The sequence below is a fragment of the Onthophagus taurus genome, chromosome 10, assembly GCF_036711975.1.
Source record: "Onthophagus taurus isolate NC chromosome 10, IU_Otau_3.0, whole genome shotgun sequence".
NCBI classification, from domain to species: domain Eukaryota; kingdom Metazoa; phylum Arthropoda; class Insecta; order Coleoptera; family Scarabaeidae; genus Onthophagus; species Onthophagus taurus.
Genome location: NC_091975.1, coordinates 3438038 through 3457919, shown reverse-complemented (window position 1 = coordinate 3457919; position 19882 = coordinate 3438038). Strand labels below are relative to the sequence as shown.

The following is a 19882-nucleotide window of genomic DNA, read 5'->3' as shown; positions in this document are numbered from 1 at the left end:
TAGGATTAACGAGTTTTTAATAACGAGTTAATTAAGAAACATACTTTATTGAATAATACAAATTAAGGTAGTAATAAATCTAACGCAACAAAAAAACTTCCTCGAGAGCAAATTAACTTAAAAAGTGACTACATCGAGCGGTAATAATATTAATTTAAATGAAACCAAACAATCCAGTATTCCAACTAAGTATTTTTCTTTATATTTGTAAGAATATAAGCATTATTTGAAACAATTTTCAATTTTTTTTAATAATTACAGCCTTTATTTATTTCTTATGTTATTTTAACCTCGAAAAAAACCGAATATTGTTTAAAATTTTTAATGGGTATTACATTCTTTTTAGAAGGTCGTGTATAAAGTGTTCGGGCTGTGTTATATCATCTAACAGTCCTGGAATGAATAAAACGAAATGAATTAAAATTATTTTACTTAAAATTCATTATTTCTTACCTGCTACATCACAAAATTCTACAAAAGATGCACAAGGAAGCAATTCATCCATATAAATACCCAATAACCGTTCGGAGGCCTTGAGTAGATGTTCATCGTTATGTCGAATATAATCAGCCAAATTACTAGGCCATTGCTCATCCGTTCCGGAAACATTTTTGAAAAAATTCTTGTATACGCCATCAACAAGACCAAACAACACCAAGTAAGGTTTATACACCAAATAGTCTTCCTCACTTTTATTTGAAACTGTTTTTACCGGCCCGGAAGGATGACAGTGTCTTGCATGAGCCAAAACGATCAAACGCATTAAATGCGTTAATTTATAACGATTCCACGTCGTTGGTGTGTGAACCAAAAACGACATTGTTAACCAATAAAGCGGCCCTTCAGCATCGTACGAAGATTCAACCCAAGCCTCATCATCAATCGATGACAAATACGACATCAAACTCCCTTCTTCTTTCTTACTTACCCTCGTGGTATTAATTACATAGAGAGCCATATGGATTAAATAAGGTACCATGTGCATGTTACTTTGAGGACCACCACCTCCCGTATCTTCATGAAACGGTTTTTCAAATGCAAATCGAAGCAGCAATAATTTTAAATCGTGTATTGTTGAACTATGGCCGATATCGCGGTAACTCGTACTTTCTTGAAGATAAGAATTGTGTCTAGCTAGGCAACTTGCGAACGCTGATTCGGGAACTTGAGGACCCCACAGAGGGAGGAGACCGTTACATTTTGTATTGGCGTTTTGTAAAGCAGCCGATTCCCATTCATCACGAGTTCTAGCTAATCTATAAAATTAATTAAAATCAAAATAAATTCAAATTAAAATAATTGTAAATAACTAACCTAACAGCACTTGTGTGACAATCAATGTGTACAATATTAAAATGAGTAACCGTATTATACCCAATAGTTTTTCTTGGTTTTGCTTCAAATTCTTCGACGTTACAGCGTTTAGTAAACGTGTAAATTCCCAAAACTTTTGTTGGTTGGTATTTATAACCTTCACGGCAAATACAACAAACCAATCCGGTTTCTTCACCCAATTCTTCCATTTGTTGTAGAATTGTCGATTTTGCTGTTACCTATTAATCAAATTTAAATTTTTTAATCAACTATCTTTACAACAAATTCATTCATTCTTTAACGTGTACTATACTATATTTTTTAATATGGAGGACTATTTTCAAATTGAAGCGCCAAAAAGTAAGTTTTTTTATGTGGGCCCTGGTTTTTATTATGTTTAAACAAATAAGTAATTAAATTCGTAACCACAGTTTACTTAAAAACCTCTCTGGTATTAAAAATCCCGCCAAAAAATTACACTGTATAAACGTGACTTTTCATTTTACTCCTCCGAATTAGAAAATAGAGTATTAATTAAAATAAACTTATTTATACTAACCTGCCCTTTATCGTTAGTTCTCATACCAAGTTGTCCTAATTGTTTTTCTCTCATAGCCATAGCAAGTCTTTTCTTTTCCGCTCTAGTAAATTCCCTAGCTTCTTCAATACAAGTGGCTACAGTTGCGTTGGTACACAATGCCTCCAATAAATTTTCAGCCAACGATCCAACATGTTCATCAGAAGAAACCTGCTCTAATCTATGTATAATCGGTATCGTATTGGCTGTCGCAACCGCCATTTGAGTGTTTTGATGACAATTCGCCATTCCAGTTAAAATTCTTAATATATATTTTAATGCCGGTTTCGAAATGAACTCTTTCAATTCGTCGCTATCCGTTCGTAAAAGAGTGGGTTTAACGCAAGGCGCGTGCATCGTAATGTACTCCAACGCGTCATTAATGACCCCCATTGAGATGATGTAATCTTTGAGTGTATTTCCGATTTCGCGACGATCGATTCCGTTTGTTAACACGCAAAACATTTCGAGTTTTTGTTGATCGTCGGCGGTGTGCTCGATGTCGTATTTGTTAAAATTCAAAATTGGAGTGAAGTGTTCCATAAGAACGCGCATACGATCCGCGTTTCCATAAACTAGAGACGCTAAAACGTGCATTAAGTGCTCTTGAACCGATTGATTGTTTTTTATACTCGGCTGATTTGTATATTTTAATATCGATTGAACGTATTCTGGACCACCAAATGTTTCTGAGAATTTTTCAAATTTATCTAACGATTGACTAGTTGCTTTTGATAGCACAGTTTCCATTATCTAAAAAAATTATTTAATTAAACCACTAAAAACGTATTAACCAGCAATTACTTACATCTAATAATTGTTCAGTTATGGCAAATTGAGTAGAATCACCTTCAGTATCAAGACACAATTGTAAAGTCTTTAAAAAGACGGCCATCGCTCCGAGTTCAGGTTGTGTTAAAACTTCTTGTACACGTACGACCTTAACACTAACTCTAAATAATTTTAATAAAACCTGAAGTAAAGGTTTGGCTCTAACGACGTTTTGTATGGCCCCTAATCGTTTCACCATAATTTGTAAACCTCCGCATTCCGCTAAAATATTAGCCATTTTGTAAACTTCCTCGTTATTAACGGCTGCTTGTGATTTATTGTTTAGAGTTTCGACGAATTCTTCCGTGGCATCTCCAAGAAGGCCTCGCATTCTGTACACGACTCGCATTGATTCGTGCTCGCCCCCTTCGGCGATCCAAACTTTTTTATACACGTCTCTAACCGGTAAATCTAAGCTCATTATTTTGTTGTTGACTAATAATTCCATACCGTTATCGTCTTCTAATAAAGCTACCAATTCGCAATCTTGACATATTTTATTTTTTACATCGCGCATTAAAGGACCTAAACCGGCCTCGAGACTAGAATAAGGATTTCCTAACATACGACCTTGCAAAAAGTCTTCTTGTTGTGGATCTTTTTCTAATGTAAGGAAAAATTCGCCGATATCATTTTCTTCTGGATAAATTATCGAACAAAGACGTTCGAAAATAAATACTGGAGTTAAAATATCTTGTAAACTGTATTTTTCGACGGTTTCCATACAAACGATCATAAACGCTTTGGTTTCTTCTTCTGTACCCGTTGTCATTTCTTCGAGAAGTTCTAATAATTTTTCTTGAGTGTCATCAATTAATCGAGTTCGTTGAACTACTAATCGCCTCAAAGATAAATAACCATTTAAAACTGCCCCAACTAATTTTCCTTTATATTGTCTTCGTATCGCTGAATCATCAAGGAACGAAGATAATAATTCTGTGAGTTGATTTAAAGCGTAACCTTGGGTTAAATCAGAAGTTAATGTTGTTTCTTCTAAATAATGTAATTGTTCGATTTCTTGAGTAATTAAATCGGCTAATGTTAATAAAACGCCGTGTACGGTTAAATATTGTTTCCAAGGTACTTCTTGAATTAAATTTTGATACAATGTTAAAAATTCTGAGGAACTTTCTCCGGCTCCGCTTAACTCTTCCAAAAATTGAGTTAACAATAATAGGACTTTTTCTTTCCTTGAAAAACTACTACAGCAATACTCGAGGATGTTAGAAGTAACTTGTCTAGCTAATCTAGAACTTGGATTAAATAACACAGCTTTTACCCAAGATAAAACGTTAAAGTCGCTAATAGGAGGGGCTTTTCCCGAAACTTTTTCTTTCCATCGCTTGCCATATTTTTCAATTAAATAAAATTCACGAGCTTGTGCTTTTTCTTTTGGAACGGAAATCGCTTCGGTTTTTTCAGGTTTATAACGTTTCCATTTTTTATACGAATTATTTCCATCCTTTTCCAACCATTTAAAAACGTTTATTCCTACTTGAACGGTATCTACTCTTATAACACTAACCGAAACGTTAGCTTTTTCTTTAGCCTTTTTACTTGTTGTGTTATCGGGTGGTTTAATAATATTGTACCAAATTTTAAGACACGGTAAAATAATTGATTCAATAACAACCGGACTTTGAGTATCTTCGCAAGCTCTCAGGAATAATTCCACCAACAATCTAAATCGCATTTCCCAACAGTTATCTTTTAAATTTAATAATGATGCTAATAAAGCCATTTCGTGACAAATGCTAGAAGCTAAATCCGTTGTGCCTATGTAACTATTCAAACTTAAAGTAATTCGTTCCATGATTAATGAACAAAGTTCTTCGGTTGCTTTTTCATTGTCTTTTGAAAGTACACATAGGAGTTGGCGTACGTCTTCTTGTAATTGGGTACTTCCTTTTCTTAGATTATTCCATAATAAATCTTGAATTAATCCTTTCGAACATAATAACTCCCTTGTTTTTGGGTTTAGAGCTAAAGCTCTTAAAAGTGTTAAACAATGTTCGGTGGCGGCTGAAGAACAACCGTAACATCTACTGCTCGATCTACTAATAACCGATAACGGTTGAGTTGTTATATCACTAGGACCGGGTTCTTCAGTTGTTGTGGTTTCTAGTATCGCTTCGCTATCTTTATGTCTTCGATCGTAAGCGATTAATTCTTTCCGGGAAACCAAAACACGTTGAATTATTTTGCTTAATTCTTCAAAAGACATTTTACACTCGCTACAATATTGTTGGGCTAACATTTGAATCGTTTTATTTACTTTAATATGAACCAACGATGCTTGAACTGAATTAACAGTTGAGTTGGTATTAACTGAGCTAGAAGATGGTTCATCAAGTTTTCTATCCGATCTTTGTTCGGTTATTTTAACAACTAAAGCTTCTAGATTCGGTTTATTTGCCATTAATTGTTTATAAACTCGATCGGCCTTTTCTAACAACGAGTTTATATTCGAGACCATTTTTTTCCGATCTTCATCCGTTTCTATTGGTTCAACGGCACAACACGGTCTCGCTTGCAATGTAAAATCAAATTTGGCGTATTTACAAAATCCACAGGCGTGGCACAAAAATGGGTCCTTTTCGTCGTAATTAATCGCGCGACATTTATGACATTGGAAAACATTTTCACCACAATTCGAACACACGCCCGGATTTGCAGGAACGGCAGCGCTACATCTTGGACATTGTAAAGTTTCACTAGAAGCTTGTAAATTTTCGTAGAAATCCGCGTATTCAATCATTAAATTACACGCAACTATTGGTAAAGGAAATTCGATTTTTACTTCCGTTTGAGCTGACTGCAAAGAAACTTTTTTTGCTTTGTGCCACAAAGCCGGTTTATTTTTTAGTTCCACCACCGCTTGTACACTTCGGTTATTGTAGTAAATATTAATCGTTCTCACCATTTTGGTGCGCTTTAAATCCGCGATGCGAACGGTAATTTTACTTATTGTGTGACTACTTAAAAGTTTTACTATTTGGGTTGTTGTCGTGAATTTTGAATCTACTTTTACGGAGCTAAGTTTTATCGTTGAAAGGGGCACTTCAGGGTTGTTACATACAAGGCAAGGTTCTGATTCTAAATAATAACCTTCTAACTCGACGTATTGCGACATGTGAGTGTAAAGACTCGCGTTTGGGTGATGCGCTAATAGTTGATTTTGGACTCGTAATACATCTACAGCTTTTTCGACGTATTCAGAGATCTAAAAATTAAAAATAAATAAATTTCGATGTTTATGATTGTTATTTTGTTAATACCTGTTGTGGAGATTCGCTGGATTCGCTAAACTTCAAAGAAAAGTAGCCTAATAAGTCCACAAATTGGGCTGCTTTTCTTCCGTAAGCGGGTAAACAAGGCCATAAACTCCACAATAAATCTAACAAAGTTGATTGTTCGGGACTTTTTGAATTTCTAAAAATTAAATTTAATGACTACACTTAAAAAAACTTTCTAATAATTAATTACTTGTATATAGCGACTATTAATGAATGTGCTTGCCACCTCACGAGGGTCGAGTTCGTTTCGAGAACAAAAGTTTTTATAAATCGGCGTAAAATGTCGCGGGATACTTGTTTATTAATCTGTTCAACCAAAGCGATACAATTCGATTCTTCAAATAAAGCCTCCGTTGCGGAATCGTCCGATTTTTCTCTTTCCTTCCTGGATGAAGTGCTCGGTTTCGCTGAAGCATCGTTCTTTTTATTGGTATTTGCGGAAGCATTAACAACAATCGCGCAGTTTAAAAGATGGAGGATCGTTGGGGCGACACCTAAACATTAACAAAAATAATTAAAAAATATAAGCTATTATAGCTCATTATATGTGAGTAGACGACTACTATTGAAATTGATTCCATAAATTTATTTTTTAAAAGAAATTTTTGAATAAACTTTAAACGTCAATGTGACACAAATTCAATGTTACCAACCGTAACCAACTTCACAACTTGTCAAAATTAAATGTCACTTTTATGAAACGTCGTTTTTGTTACAAAAATTAATTAATTTATGCTTAAATAATACGAAAAAAAGAATTTGTTTAGGATTTTTTAATGTAAAACCTTTAGAAAGTGCTAAAAAATAAATTAAATTGACGTTTCTTGAAATTTTGACGTTTCAAATAATTATTGTAAATATTATATTACCAACTGTAACCAACTTCACAACTTGTCAAAATTAAATGTCACTTTTATGAAAGGTCTTATTGATTTAAACATAAATTAATTAATTTATGCTTAAATCATACCAAAAAAGGAATTTGTTTAGGTTTTTTTAATGTCGTTTCAAATAATTATTTCTAGTCTCTCAAGTTTTCACTCCTTGAAAAATGACTACCCTTTTGTTTTAGAAAACTCATTTATAAGGTATATATTATAAGTTATAAGGTAGTCGTGGACGAACATAATTATTTGATCCGGCCCTGATTAAAGTTGATAAATACTAAACCATGGAAGATTGAATATTTGGTATCTACATGGAATTAATTATGTTCTCGAGATAAAAACGATTTTAATAAAGATGATCAAGCGTTTTTAAAGAAAATGTCATAAATTCAACTCTAACTAACGCTTCTTAAAAAAGTTAGTAAACTAAAATAAACAATGGGAGAAAAAAATTGCACTCTCTAAAGCGTAATATGTACCTTCGTAAGTGGTAGATACATTTATATCACCTATAAAATTATAATTACATTAAAAATAAAACTGAAATAGAAACCTAAAAAATACCTTCATCTAATAAACAGCTAACTTGAAATAAGAATGGGATCATTTTTTCGTGATGAATACAAAAACTTTGCCAATTTCCGGTTCGATTTAACGCAATTTCGAGGCACATTTTCAGATGTTCGACCAGCTCAACCAATGCATCGTAGGTTAAAGATAAACTATGTTGCATTTCTATCGATGAATTGTATCCGCCTTTTGCACAACACTTTTTAACAGCCTACAAAAATGTATTAATTAATATTTTTTTATTATTAAACCAATCTTCTCATTCTTACCTTCATGTGAGTATTAAGGGCGTGTACATCTCTTAACTGGCGATATTTCTCTTTGTTCCCGCAAATGAACAACAACAATTTCCTAACTTGTCTTCGCAAAAACGGGGTTTGCGACGTCATCATGTACTCGCAAAGATATCTATACCAAGATGGATCAAAAGCTGATGTAACCGGTTCAGAAACCTCCGAATGTTTATGAACTTGATACGGTAGTCTTAAAGCCATCTCGGTGAGTAATTGGGGATATGTTTGGAATATATCCGACGCGTGTCCTTTAACAAATTGTCTAAGGAAAAACGGCGTCATATCAGGCGGTGAATGCGGTAAATGTTCTTTCAATAAATTATTTCCAGCTTGTGTTGTTGTTGTATCATCCGAAACCTTTTTCCAATACTCCAAAAGGGATTGAAGTAATTTTAAACAATAATTTATAATATCAGCTTTATGAAGCATAGTCGCCGTTACTTGTGAAATATAAGTAGAATTATCTGTAGGGGCTGGTTTGGTTGTACTTGAACCAGACGTTTTACATCGCGACATTAAAACACCTTAAAAAAAAAAAAATTTTAAATTGAACAATTAAAAATAAAATACATTACGCACTTAATAATCTCATAATAACCAATTGAAGCTCACGTTGACTTGTTCGAACGCGCACATTCACCGTTGAAACCATATTTATTTCTAATTCTTGAATAATCGCAGTTAAAAGTGAGTTGAGACAATTTTTATCCCGATCAGAATGAGCATCAAGATCGGTAGTTAATTGCAAAACAACCTTGATTATTAAAAAAATATTCATGTAACATGATTATTTCAAAAAACCACATCATACCTGTAAAAATGGAATAATCCTCACACCATCAACATCATGTAACTTCGGAAGATATTCGATTAATCGTTCAAGAAGTTGAAGACGAAGTACATGAAGTCGTGAACTATTCTCCGGATCGGTTTCGTGATCGACCTCTTGGTTCATTTGATCTGCTTCGGCGATCTGAGAAATACAACAAGGAAAAAAGAATGCGTTAAAATAGTCCGCCGGTTGGACTTTGGGGGAAGCACGTCGCGGCCGCGGCCCTCATACCTGATAGTTGGCAGTAGCTAGTGAGCTTGTGTCTGATCGTGAAACTGTGTTAATCACTTCTGGCACATTGTCACCGTAAGCTGAGCTACGACCAGACACATTATGTTCGCCGGTAATGCTCTCTACACCGCTACCACCACTTTCAGAGCCAGCGCTACCACCCTGCAATACCACAAGATGTAAATAACACAAACAAAAAAACGGCACAACAACTATTGCCCTTTTTTTAATACTCCTTTATTATTGGATGCTTCATTTCAATTTATAAAGAAGTAACAAAAAAAAGTTAACTTCTTGTTTTGCAGGTACGGTTTTTAACTATTTTTTTAAATCTTTCTTTTACTTATCAAAGAAATTACAAACCTGTTCCGCTGGTGATGTTCGTAATGTAGATCCATCTGTAGCTGCTGTACTTCCTTCATCATCTGAACCAGCAGCGGAAGCGGTTGTGTCACTAAAATGACCCGCTTCTTGAGCGGGTTGACCTTGTATAGGTTGTAAAGCTGGATTTCCTAACACCTACACAAAAAAGTTAAATAAATAAAAAGTAGTTCAACATTGTCAATGTCGAACATAAAAATTAAGTAAGTATTTATTAATAATTTGTGTATACAAATAAAAGTATGATTTAATTAATTTTTTCAAAATATAAACTTATATACCTGTAATCCATGTTGTCCTTGTTCAGCACTTAACCCATGTTCTTGCAAAGACAAAGCAATAGCTAACTCAACCATCGTTTCATCGTCAGTATCAGGAGGTATATAGAGTACCGGTGGATATCCAGGTCCTCCAGACCCCACCAAAGCTTCTAAATTAGCATTGTGTGCATCAACGGCCGGTTGTAACAAAGCAATAGCTTCAACAGTGTCAAGATCAAAACGAGGGTCCCGTGGAAGTGGTAGTGATTGAGGGGTAGGTCTCGGTTTATCTTCTTCGACTTCTGTTTCTAATTACAACATTTAATAAAATGTTAATTTTTATTTAAATAAACTTACTTGTAGTAGATGGAGATGTACAACGTGGTGGACTCGGAATATAAACTCTTCTCCTTTTGTATTTCGGTTTGAGAACTCTGCAAATCGCTTGTTTCGCGCTAAACGCGATTAACGGATCTTCGCACAATAATAATTGTAAGTAAACCGCAATTGTAATGTTACTATATGTGTCGCAACTATTAAACGCGTGGACAATTTCGACCAAAGCATGAACAACTTGTTCGGTGTGTTTTAATCCGGGGACAACGACGGGTACTAACGATGGATTTTCTGGATTTAATGAATGAAGTAGCCATAAAACGTCCATTAATTGTAAGAGTAAATGTTGATTTTTTCCGGATTTTGAAGTACGAGGTTTACTTTTTAATGGATCGTCGAGAACTACATCTTGAATCGAAGTGTGAGAATCGGCGAACTTTACCAAATTTTGTGGCCGCGAAACGGCGATTCCTCGGACAATTAAAATTAAGCGGAAGTAACTTTCCGCGTCGATATCCGTTTCAATTTTAGCAGGATTTGTATCTAACATGGACGTTAATGTTTGCAAAACGTGTTGTAGTAAAGCTAAATCTTTGTAACTGTGATATAATTGTTTCGTTTGGTGCAATGAGGCGAGAAGTGACTTTGAATAAAGTTGTATACAAATCGGTGTTGGTAAGGTAAGCAAATCGGTGGCTATTTTAATACAACTACTCTTATAATTCATCAAATTTTCTTCGTTTGGAAATAGAGCAAAGGTCCCATCTAAAACTTCCAAGATATTCGTTACCAAACGTTCTAATTTGGTTAACGGTAAAGAATTGGTGTTGTTAGTTTGATCCGTTTCATTCGCAACGTTTGTTGTGGTTGTTGGAGGTGTTGAATTATTTGCGGTGACTGTTTCCTCATTCTCTTCTGGCCAACCAAACATATCCTTAGTTTTTCCGTAAACTTTGATACTATCTATCATGGTTACAGTTTCAACATCTTGCGATGGACCAAATGTAATGGTAATCTTTTTATCTGCTTGTAAACTTTCTTCGCGCGAAAATGGGACATCATACCATCTACTACGGTGAACGGAAATAGTAGTAATTCGCCCAAATACTTCAATAAACGATGGTGCTCTTGTTGGATCTTGACTGCCCACTAAAACTCTAACACCAGTCATAACCATGTTATTATCAGCATTGGTAATTTCGACGGTAAAGCCTAAAGGTTTTGTACAAACAACGTATAATCCGGTTGTGTTTAAACGATGTTTTAGTTGCGAAACATTATATACTTGTAAAAGATCGTTACCACCAATTTCAACGTCGTTCATTGGTTGGCTGTGTTCAAAGAAATCCACCGGAAATGTAACAGAACTCGGCGTTTTCCCGGTTTTAACCACCTTTTTCTTTTTCGGTTTCACTGCGCTATTTCCAATCGCTGGTTGAATAGTTGGAGACATCCAAAATCCGGTTTGGTCCATATTAGCCATATAAATTTTCAAACTTCCATCTTCGCACATTAAAATCAACGTGGTTCTTTGTTCGTTAACCGAATTGTGTCTTATAGCAACCATATCCATTATTTTTGATTTTGAAGGTACCACTTTTATTTCATGGATAGCTATCGAGTCAGGGCGCATCATTAAAACCACCGGGGTGTTTGTCGATTGCATTGCGCAGCAAATCAAACCGGGATGATTCGGAATTTCTGTCCACTGACACAAAGGTTGAGGCGTTGGATTTTTACTGCCATTACTCTTTGAAGTCGCAACCGTCGAAAACGGAATTGTTATTGGAAAAATGACGGTTAAGCAGTTATTTTTAGGTGTTATAGGCGACACAAAACTTTTTCCTTGCGCGTAACTATAGAATAATAACCCTAAAGTATGGGAATAATAAATGCTCACACCTCCACCAGCTACTTGTCCATTCACATCCGTCACATCTAAATGGAAAACTTCCAAAGTATTTGTTACATAAAACGCTCCGTGAGTAGCCAGGCTTTCCTCATTTAAAGCTTCGTAATAAATATGGCCGGGAGATGACATCAATAAGATATTGTATTCTTTATCTTCATACATAAAAGTGCAATCGCGTATTTTGCCACTTGGTACCAAGAAATAATATTTCGGGCATAAATCGTCTTGTGCCAAATCATAAACCTTTACGAAATCGGCGGTAACTAACGCGAGTTGCGTTTGAGAACCTGGCAACCAAATCGCTTTTATTATAAAATTTCCCGTTTCAAGTTGTGGGTGTAACACCAAATGATCAGAAACGGAACCGTTCGAATTAAAAGTGAGGATGTGACAATCTTTCAGTCCGCATACCGCAAGATAATCTTCGTTACATAAATTACTAGAGAGAGATAGTACCGTAAATGGTATTGGAGCGGAGGCTAAACGAGTTAGCGTTAATTTTCTCATTGAGGAATCCGCTTGTTTTAATAAAGCAGATAGCTGTAAAACGGTTATCTTTCCTTTTTCGTGTGAAACAGCTAAATGCTGACGTTTACCATGCGCAGAATACATGCAGCACATTGCCACTCGCCTTACTATATGAGCCGAGAGAAGTTGTCGGATCGTTTGACCTTGTTCGCCAGCATAACTCATTCTAACATTCTCAAATGCACCTTCTTGCGATCCCAAAGTCGGAACCATCAATTGTTCGTTATAAACGTATTTCTTTTCAACTGAATGCAGTTGTTGTAAAGCTTTCAAAGCTCTTGCATGACAACCAACGGCAGAATTTCGATTACAAAAAGCTTCCACTGAAGGTGTGAACGATTGCACTAAATTCAGTAAAGTTTTAGGCATATTAGAACTTCCAAACGTGGTCATTAAAAATTCTCTCGATCCTTCTATTTGTTTTACCACCGGCGGTGTTTTTCTTTCTTTTTTCAAAACCATTTTATCAATTGGTACCGGGGAGGAAGCTCTTCGTCTTAAAGAACTTGTTAACATGTGTTCTGATGCAAATCCTGTTGTAGCTGCATTATTTGAAGTGGAAGGGCCTTCGTTTGATTGAGGCGATCTTTTCACTAAAGCCTGGCAAGAACCGTCTTCTTTAGCGCCGCAATCGCAAAAGAAATTTCCAAACTTTGCGTAACTTAAATCGTGCCCCTTGTGACAAACTCTCGCGCAAACCGAACATACTCCAACACCATCTAACATTCGACACGTGTGACAATGATACCAGTGCTGATTCATAAATTCTTTTTGCGTGATCGTAAACGTACACAATTTATTACACAAAGAATCTTCATCGGAATCATCTCCGCTATCTTCATCATCGTTTCCTTCTTCCGGCCAATCAACGTCATGTTCCAAAGGGGTTTCCCCCTCCCAAGGTGGACTTACAGCTCGAAATGATGGCGCACCTTGATTCGAAGATAAAGCGTTCACAATATCACTTAAGTATTCAAGAAGACAACACGCTGCTTCTAACATGACTGAGTTCTTTTCCGTTCCTACATCAGCCCCTAAATTATCTACAACTTCTTTTTGAGTTAAACTCTCACAGCATAATTCCAACCAATCGGAAGTAACTGCAACTAAAGTGGCGTGTCCTTTTCCTATTCCCGCATCAGCTAAGGTGGTCATAACAACCATTAAATCTGTAAATCCTGCTCCTTCGATTGTTGGTGAAAGAATAATTGATCCTAATGGAATTAAAGCATTTAAAATTGTAATTGGGACATCTTCGGATAATCCGGTTTGTTTTACGATGAAATTGGTTAATGCTTGTAATAATTGGCTGTTTTCTTGTATTAAAGATTTTTGATCTTCGCTAGGACATGGAGACGCGTTTGAATCTGTTCTTATTACAAAACTTGTGTTATTTTCGGTACTTTTCCCGTTTTCGGTTGCGGTTTCGTTTTTGTTTGTTGGAGCAGCTGTGGCTGTAGGTGTTTGTATATTGGAAGAAGATTCGCTAACGGTCATCGAATTTGTACCGATTATTAAATGTCTTAACCATGTTTGTAAAGTATCGGGTTTCACGTCAGCTAGTTTACTCATACTACCACATAAATAATTCAAACTAGGATCTGTAGAACTTTTTTCAGCTGCTTGATAAAGTTTGTTGAAGAAATGGAGAACTCTTGTACTGTATTGTTGGGACATTTGAGGACTGGACACCGACATTAAAACTTTTACCAAATCTTTATCGCCGGTAAAAAATAATTCCAAAGCTTGTCTACCGGATGATTTCTCAATAATTTTCTCGTAAAACTTCAAATAGTTGTGTAATAATTTCTCGTTGATTAAATCGTTATAATTATTGGTAAAATTCGTTATTAATTTATAAGTGTTTTCTAAAACGTATAAATAAACCCTCTTTTGATGTTCGTCAGTTTCTAGATCACCAATCATTTTATCTAAAGTTTTTGAAACTGTATCATATAAAAACTCGGTTCTTATATCCATAGTAACCAACACCAATAATTCAATAGCTTTATTTTTTGTATCGGTGTTTTCAATTTTTGGAGCGTGCTGACACAAAAATTTCACCAAACATTGTAAAAGTCTCTTCAAAGATAAATTTATACTAAATGGATTGCTTAATGAAAGCGTTGAAATATGCGTGTCTATGATCTTTAAGATGTAACTTTCAGCTGGAATTGTATCGTTAATAAACGGAGTTGACGTACAATCTTCTAAGGTTACCGCATTCCAACTTTGTAAGACTTTTACAACAGATGATGGTAGTAATGTGTTAAAATCGCTGGTAAGAGTGGATGTTAATGTGTTTTTTGTAGATGCTATCGCTAAAATTTCTTGAATCGATTCATAATCTTGTAAAGTGTACTTCCCTGGTGGATCAGTTTGTTCCACCATATTATTTAATAACGACCATTTCGTAATATACAATATTGACTGGGTTAACCTTAAGACGTGAGGGATCAATTCTTGAACACACGCTCGATTTGCAGCGGTCATCTCGGAAGATTCAGATTCATCTGATAACGCAACTTGTACTTTAGCCAACACAGCATCTAAGATGAATAAGTGCCAAAGCGGTGGTAAAGCATCTTTTGTTAAAGAACCTTTTTTGGTATCCGGAATCAACGTGATAATACAATTTTTAGCCATTGTTACATCATATTTTAACGTCGTAACAGTATCGTGACACGTTTTTAATAATTTATCTGTATGTTGAGTGTAAATACCTTGCTTTACCAAACAATCTTTTAACCAACGACTAAACACTTTATGATTCGTACGCGGTCCCCAAATCAATGAGTGAAGAAGTAAAGGTCCTGCCACTATTGGTTCTCCTAAAGACAATCTTTCGATGTATGGAGTTGATGGTGGTAAAATTTGAAGCAACCTGAATCGCAATTAAAAATATTAATCGTTATAGTTTGTTATTAAAGATCGAAATGTACCTCCAACATATCGTATAACAGTATTGAGTGGCACACATTCCTAGAAATGACATCTTAACAGCAGGTGCTCCTGATGTTACGTGAGTTACATTTAAAATTTCAATTAACCCATCGAGAAGAAGTGGATACCTAATTTTATCAGGCGTTCCCAAAATAAAATTACAAGCCAAACCATCCAATTTCGGCGGATCTTGGTTACGAACTTCAAGACTAGTAACAACATAAAACCGAGGTTTCATTGAAAATTCTTCACTCAAAGCAAATTTACGATGATTTTCTTCTATTTCTTTCCAATGTGTGTACATTCGAGACATATTATTTTCTTTATCTTTATCTGTATTTAAATTCGTAGCATAAAATAAATTCCATTGAATCTAATCAAAACAAATAAAAATTAATAATTCTCAACAATTATCTTTTTAAATAAACCAACCTGTTCTAAAAGCGTAGCTGGTGCATCATACAAATGTTTCATTATATAATCAAAAAGTAACAACAATCTAGATATGTGCAAAAGTTGTGTATCCCTTAATATATTTTGGGCTACCTCTGAACATCTCAAAATGGCACTAGCTAATAGCAAAAGTACCGATTTCTTTTGCATCAAATTCAATAAATGGAAAAGGTATAATAAAACCTGGGCGTGCTCGACGTTTAAATCTTCATTATCATTATCAACCACAGTTGGAGGATTCATCACACTCTCAATTAATGTATTTACCAATCTATGCCAGATACTTATCACTGAGGCTTCTTTTTCGTTTTGAGGTCTTAATAACAACACCTAAAATAATAAATACAAATACAGTGTAAGTCGGTTATAACGCACCCGGTTATAACGAACGAACGTAATAATGCCGAAAATGTCTCTATTTAACATAATCTTAATAAATTTGTTTATAACGAACTGAGCAAAATACCTGCAATCAACATGATATTTTTCTCACCTAATTACAAAAGATACTGGATTCTGGCTTGTACGCTACTTCGAAACAATTCTATGGTTAACTTGTGTTATCAGTGTATTGACTGTTTAATAAAATGATCTTCTACAAGCGTGCGAAAAAAATGTAATCACGATGATGTAGATAAAGCTTTGTTAAAATGGTTTACGCAGAAACGACCAAAATGAAAGTCAGTTCGAAAATTTTAAGCTTAAAAGCAACGGAATTTGGTCAAAAGTTACAAGATGACTTCGAATGTACTGAAAGTTAGATAGAACGATGTAAATCACGTCTTAACGTTTGTAGCGGCACAATAGTTGGGGAATCAGCAGCAGTAAATCCAAAAATCGTCGACAACTGGATATCCACAATTTTATTTATCAACAAATAGGAGTAAGATTTTTAATAGTGATGAGACAGGTTTATTTTATAAACTCCTAATAAAACTTTAAAGTTTCAACAAATAATTTCAACAAATCCTCAAATTCAAACCAAAATTACTGACTTTTTTGAATAACTTGTTACCATTACTTTGTGTTTATTGTTGAAATAAATGTGCATGCTTACAGATTTCCTTTAATTTCCCTTCTTACTTTCCAAATTGTTTAATTTCATTCATTTTAATATTACAAGATTGTAATAAAAAATTGTAATTAAAATAAATTTAATTCATGATTTTTTTAAATTATTGCCCCTTGAAGGTTCATTATATCCAGAGTACATAGTATATATATAATATTTTTAGTTAAATTAAAAAATAAATTATTACTTGCGATAACACAGCCAAAGTTCTTGGGTAAACTTGTAAAGGCCAAGCATGTGGAACATCGGTATTCCATGGTGAAACACCTAAATGATTTAATAAGCTTACTTGAAGCCCTTGTAAACCAGAATGAGTCACTAAATTGTGAGTAAACCTTGTGAGAGCTCCAGAAAATTCGCAATATAATTGGCCTAGGGCAACACCAAAATAACTTGGAATTGTTCCTACAAATAATAATTAATTGTAATAAAAATAATTAATTAGAAAAAAAATGATTTACCAATCTCTGTTCTTGAAGTTTCTCTATCGAGATCACGAATAATTAACGCCAGAATCGATATTTGATGTTCACCCAAACCAGTTTTAACGTATCTGGTAACATACGAACTTTTCGATCGTAAAAAATGTCTATTCATAAACACAAAAATGTTCGTAGCTAATGTAATAAATCCGCTGGCTTCGCCAGTTTCGGGAACTATGGTGTGAAGTCTTTCTTGGTTAGGTTTAACTTGACCTGTGTTGATTACATTTGTAGTTTTCGGTTCAGGGTTTTCAGGCGGCGCTAATGTTTCTTCGAACCACAATCCCAAAATCGGTTCGCTATCATCATCTTCGTCTGTTGAATTTTCATCAGAACACATAATCATATCTTCATAATAAGTCGTTGAATCACTTTGACTAAAAATATCTCCTTCGGGTGGATGTACTCTTTTTAAGGTACAAGCTTTTCGATAACTGATCAAGGCTATATAAAAAAGTAACTGATTTAGTGGAGCAGCGCCTAATAACCGAGCTATTCTTTGTAACGCTGAGAATTGACCCATTATTGAAATTGGTGCTGGATCGACTTGCACTACATTTCCAGATGTTCCACACACTTCCAAATTTAAGTCTTCAAACAGTTTTGATAGTAATGATAAGGCTCGTCCAGCCAACGCAACTGAAAGTACACTAAAAGCCTGTTGAAATTTCATATAGCTATAACGGCCGCTTGTACCAGTTTCTCTTAGTGATTTACTTGGACTGCGACCTTTATCATCTCGAAGGTGTGATAACTTTTCAGTTGTAGTTGACGAAACGTGGCTTTGTAAACCGGCTATTAACACCCAAGCTCCTGATAATAAATGATTTTGATATACATGTCCTCCTGCCCTGGTTGAATTTTTAATAGTAGTTCCTATATAAGCGAACATATTTAGTGCTTCTTCAACTAAAGTAATTGTTCCGCTATCCTCGTCATCTTTAAATAAAGATTGCGATTGTCCGCTTGGACATTTTGGTGAAACTGCTGAGCACATCGCCAAGACGGAACTAGCACACGATTGGTTTAATGCGCAATATAAAACAGCCATGCCTAAGTTACATAATTTATCTAGTTTACTTGGAGTGAGTGGTTCAAGAACGGGCAGATTAATTGCTGATGATGCTAAATTAATATCTGCTAAAGTTGCTGATAAACTATAATAATAAAAATATATGAAAACAAACACTTTCTTTTGTAAATATTAGAGTATCAAACCTATTTCTTATAGATGTAGCTTCAGTGTGAGTCGTTGGAAGAGAAAATGGTTTTCCGGCTAATGTTTCATCAATTTTCACCTTTGCCTTTTTAATACTAGGTAGATTTAAGCACAAATCAGCTAAAGTGTCACCAGCACGTAACGATTGCAACGTTTCACTATTTGCTTTCAACAAAAGCTTCTAAACATAAACAAGAAAAATGTTATCAAAAACTAAAAAAATTATTTGTTTTTTTAATCATACTGTAATTTCCGTAATTGGATCATTCGTGTTGATTTGATCTCCGCCGGTACTTTGACCACTGCTACTTTGTTCTGAACCATTACTAGTCCCTTCGCGCAAGGGCATCGTTAGCTGCTCAAAAATTGTTATTGATAGATCTGTTCGAGGTTTGGAAGTTTCTTGCTTATTGCTAGCATCTTTTTCGCCTATAGAAAATATGAAAAGTGGTTTAAAATTGTTTTAGGGTTTATTCATCACCAATCTTCATAATAATGACTCATTCAGCTTGGTTTATTTGAACCAAGTTTTTAAACAAGATAAATTTTTTTAGGTTATGTAATTTTTATTTGTACTTACCTGCAGGGGCTGTATTTGTTGGTAAAGTTTCACCTTTCATACTGATTACTAACGTAGATATTTCCGTAGGACTAAAAAAATCTTGTCCAAGACATAAAATTCTTATAGCCTTCAAATATTTTTCAACTAACACATTGTTGTAGTTGCTCTCTGTATTGTTAGTTTGTAGGGCCCCAATCAAGTACTTAAGAAGTACTTGACAGGCAGAGTGGACAACCTCCAATTGACTGGATGAGACTAAAAGTTTCAGTGGCAAGATGACAATCAGATTTTGGTGTTGAAAAAAAAATGATTGCGGAAAACTTACGATTCCGGGCGTTATTAGTAATATAATCGGCGGCGAGGACCGCGAACCAATTGTAAAAGCCCCGTCCCTTGTATCGAAGTATGTCCGATTCGCTGTTAAAGAAAAAAAAAGGCAAGATTTGTCACGTGTGAAAAGTACAATTTTCGTTGTAAAAACGTTAACGGCGGCACGAAACGGTTCCTCAGTTACCTTTTAACAATCGCGAGGCACAGATCCAGCAATTCTAACTTGTCGGAAGCATCGTTATGAGATCCCGAAAACAACTTAATAATCGCCGACCACTGTATACCACCGCTGCTGGCGGCCATTGCATCTGCCATTTGTATTTTTGAGACTACAATGACAGATGATGGTGGAAATTGTTTTTGTTGTGTTGGCATATGATTGGATCTTTTTATTTTGAAAATACTATTTCTCGTTCAAACGCTTTTAAAATTAAAATATTCGCGTCGATTTTTAAGTTACACCGAATTTTGAATGAATTCATTGAATTATTTTATGATAGTAAAAACAGATAAATACACTTCGAACTTCTAGTGGACACACGAAACTGTCAAAATGCACAAGGTAACGACGTC

At 34.9% G+C, this 19882-nt stretch overlaps 1 protein-coding gene across 3 annotated transcripts; it reads right to left on the bottom strand.

The window, feature by feature from the left end:
* Positions 1-27: 27 nt before the first annotated feature.
* On the bottom strand, positions 28-19747 carry LOC111428568 (E3 ubiquitin-protein ligase-like protein poe). Of its 3 annotated transcripts, XM_071199153.1 has the most exons (25): positions 19494-19747; positions 19305-19396; positions 18998-19234; positions 18662-18846; positions 18417-18598; positions 17178-18355; positions 16904-17121; positions 15624-15974; positions 15191-15564; positions 9830-15132; positions 9494-9780; positions 9195-9350; positions 8832-8993; positions 8580-8741; positions 8348-8522; positions 7745-8292; positions 7470-7686; positions 7385-7414; positions 6209-6512; positions 6001-6154; positions 2700-5945; positions 1874-2644; positions 1315-1553; positions 454-1256; positions 28-393 (listed from the first exon to the last, which is right to left on the bottom strand). In XM_071199153.1, the coding sequence occupies exons 1-25, from the start codon at positions 19682-19684 to the stop codon at positions 332-334; spliced, it is 15627 nt and encodes a 5208-aa protein (XP_071055254.1). In that variant the 5' UTR covers positions 19685-19747; the 3' UTR covers positions 28-331. The 3 variants fall into 3 exon arrangements, with proteins under 3 accessions (XP_071055254.1, XP_022919909.2, XP_071055255.1); XM_023064141.2 differs by lacking the exon at positions 7385-7414; XM_071199154.1 differs by lacking the exon at positions 8832-8993.
* Positions 19748-19882: the final 135 nt, after the last annotated feature.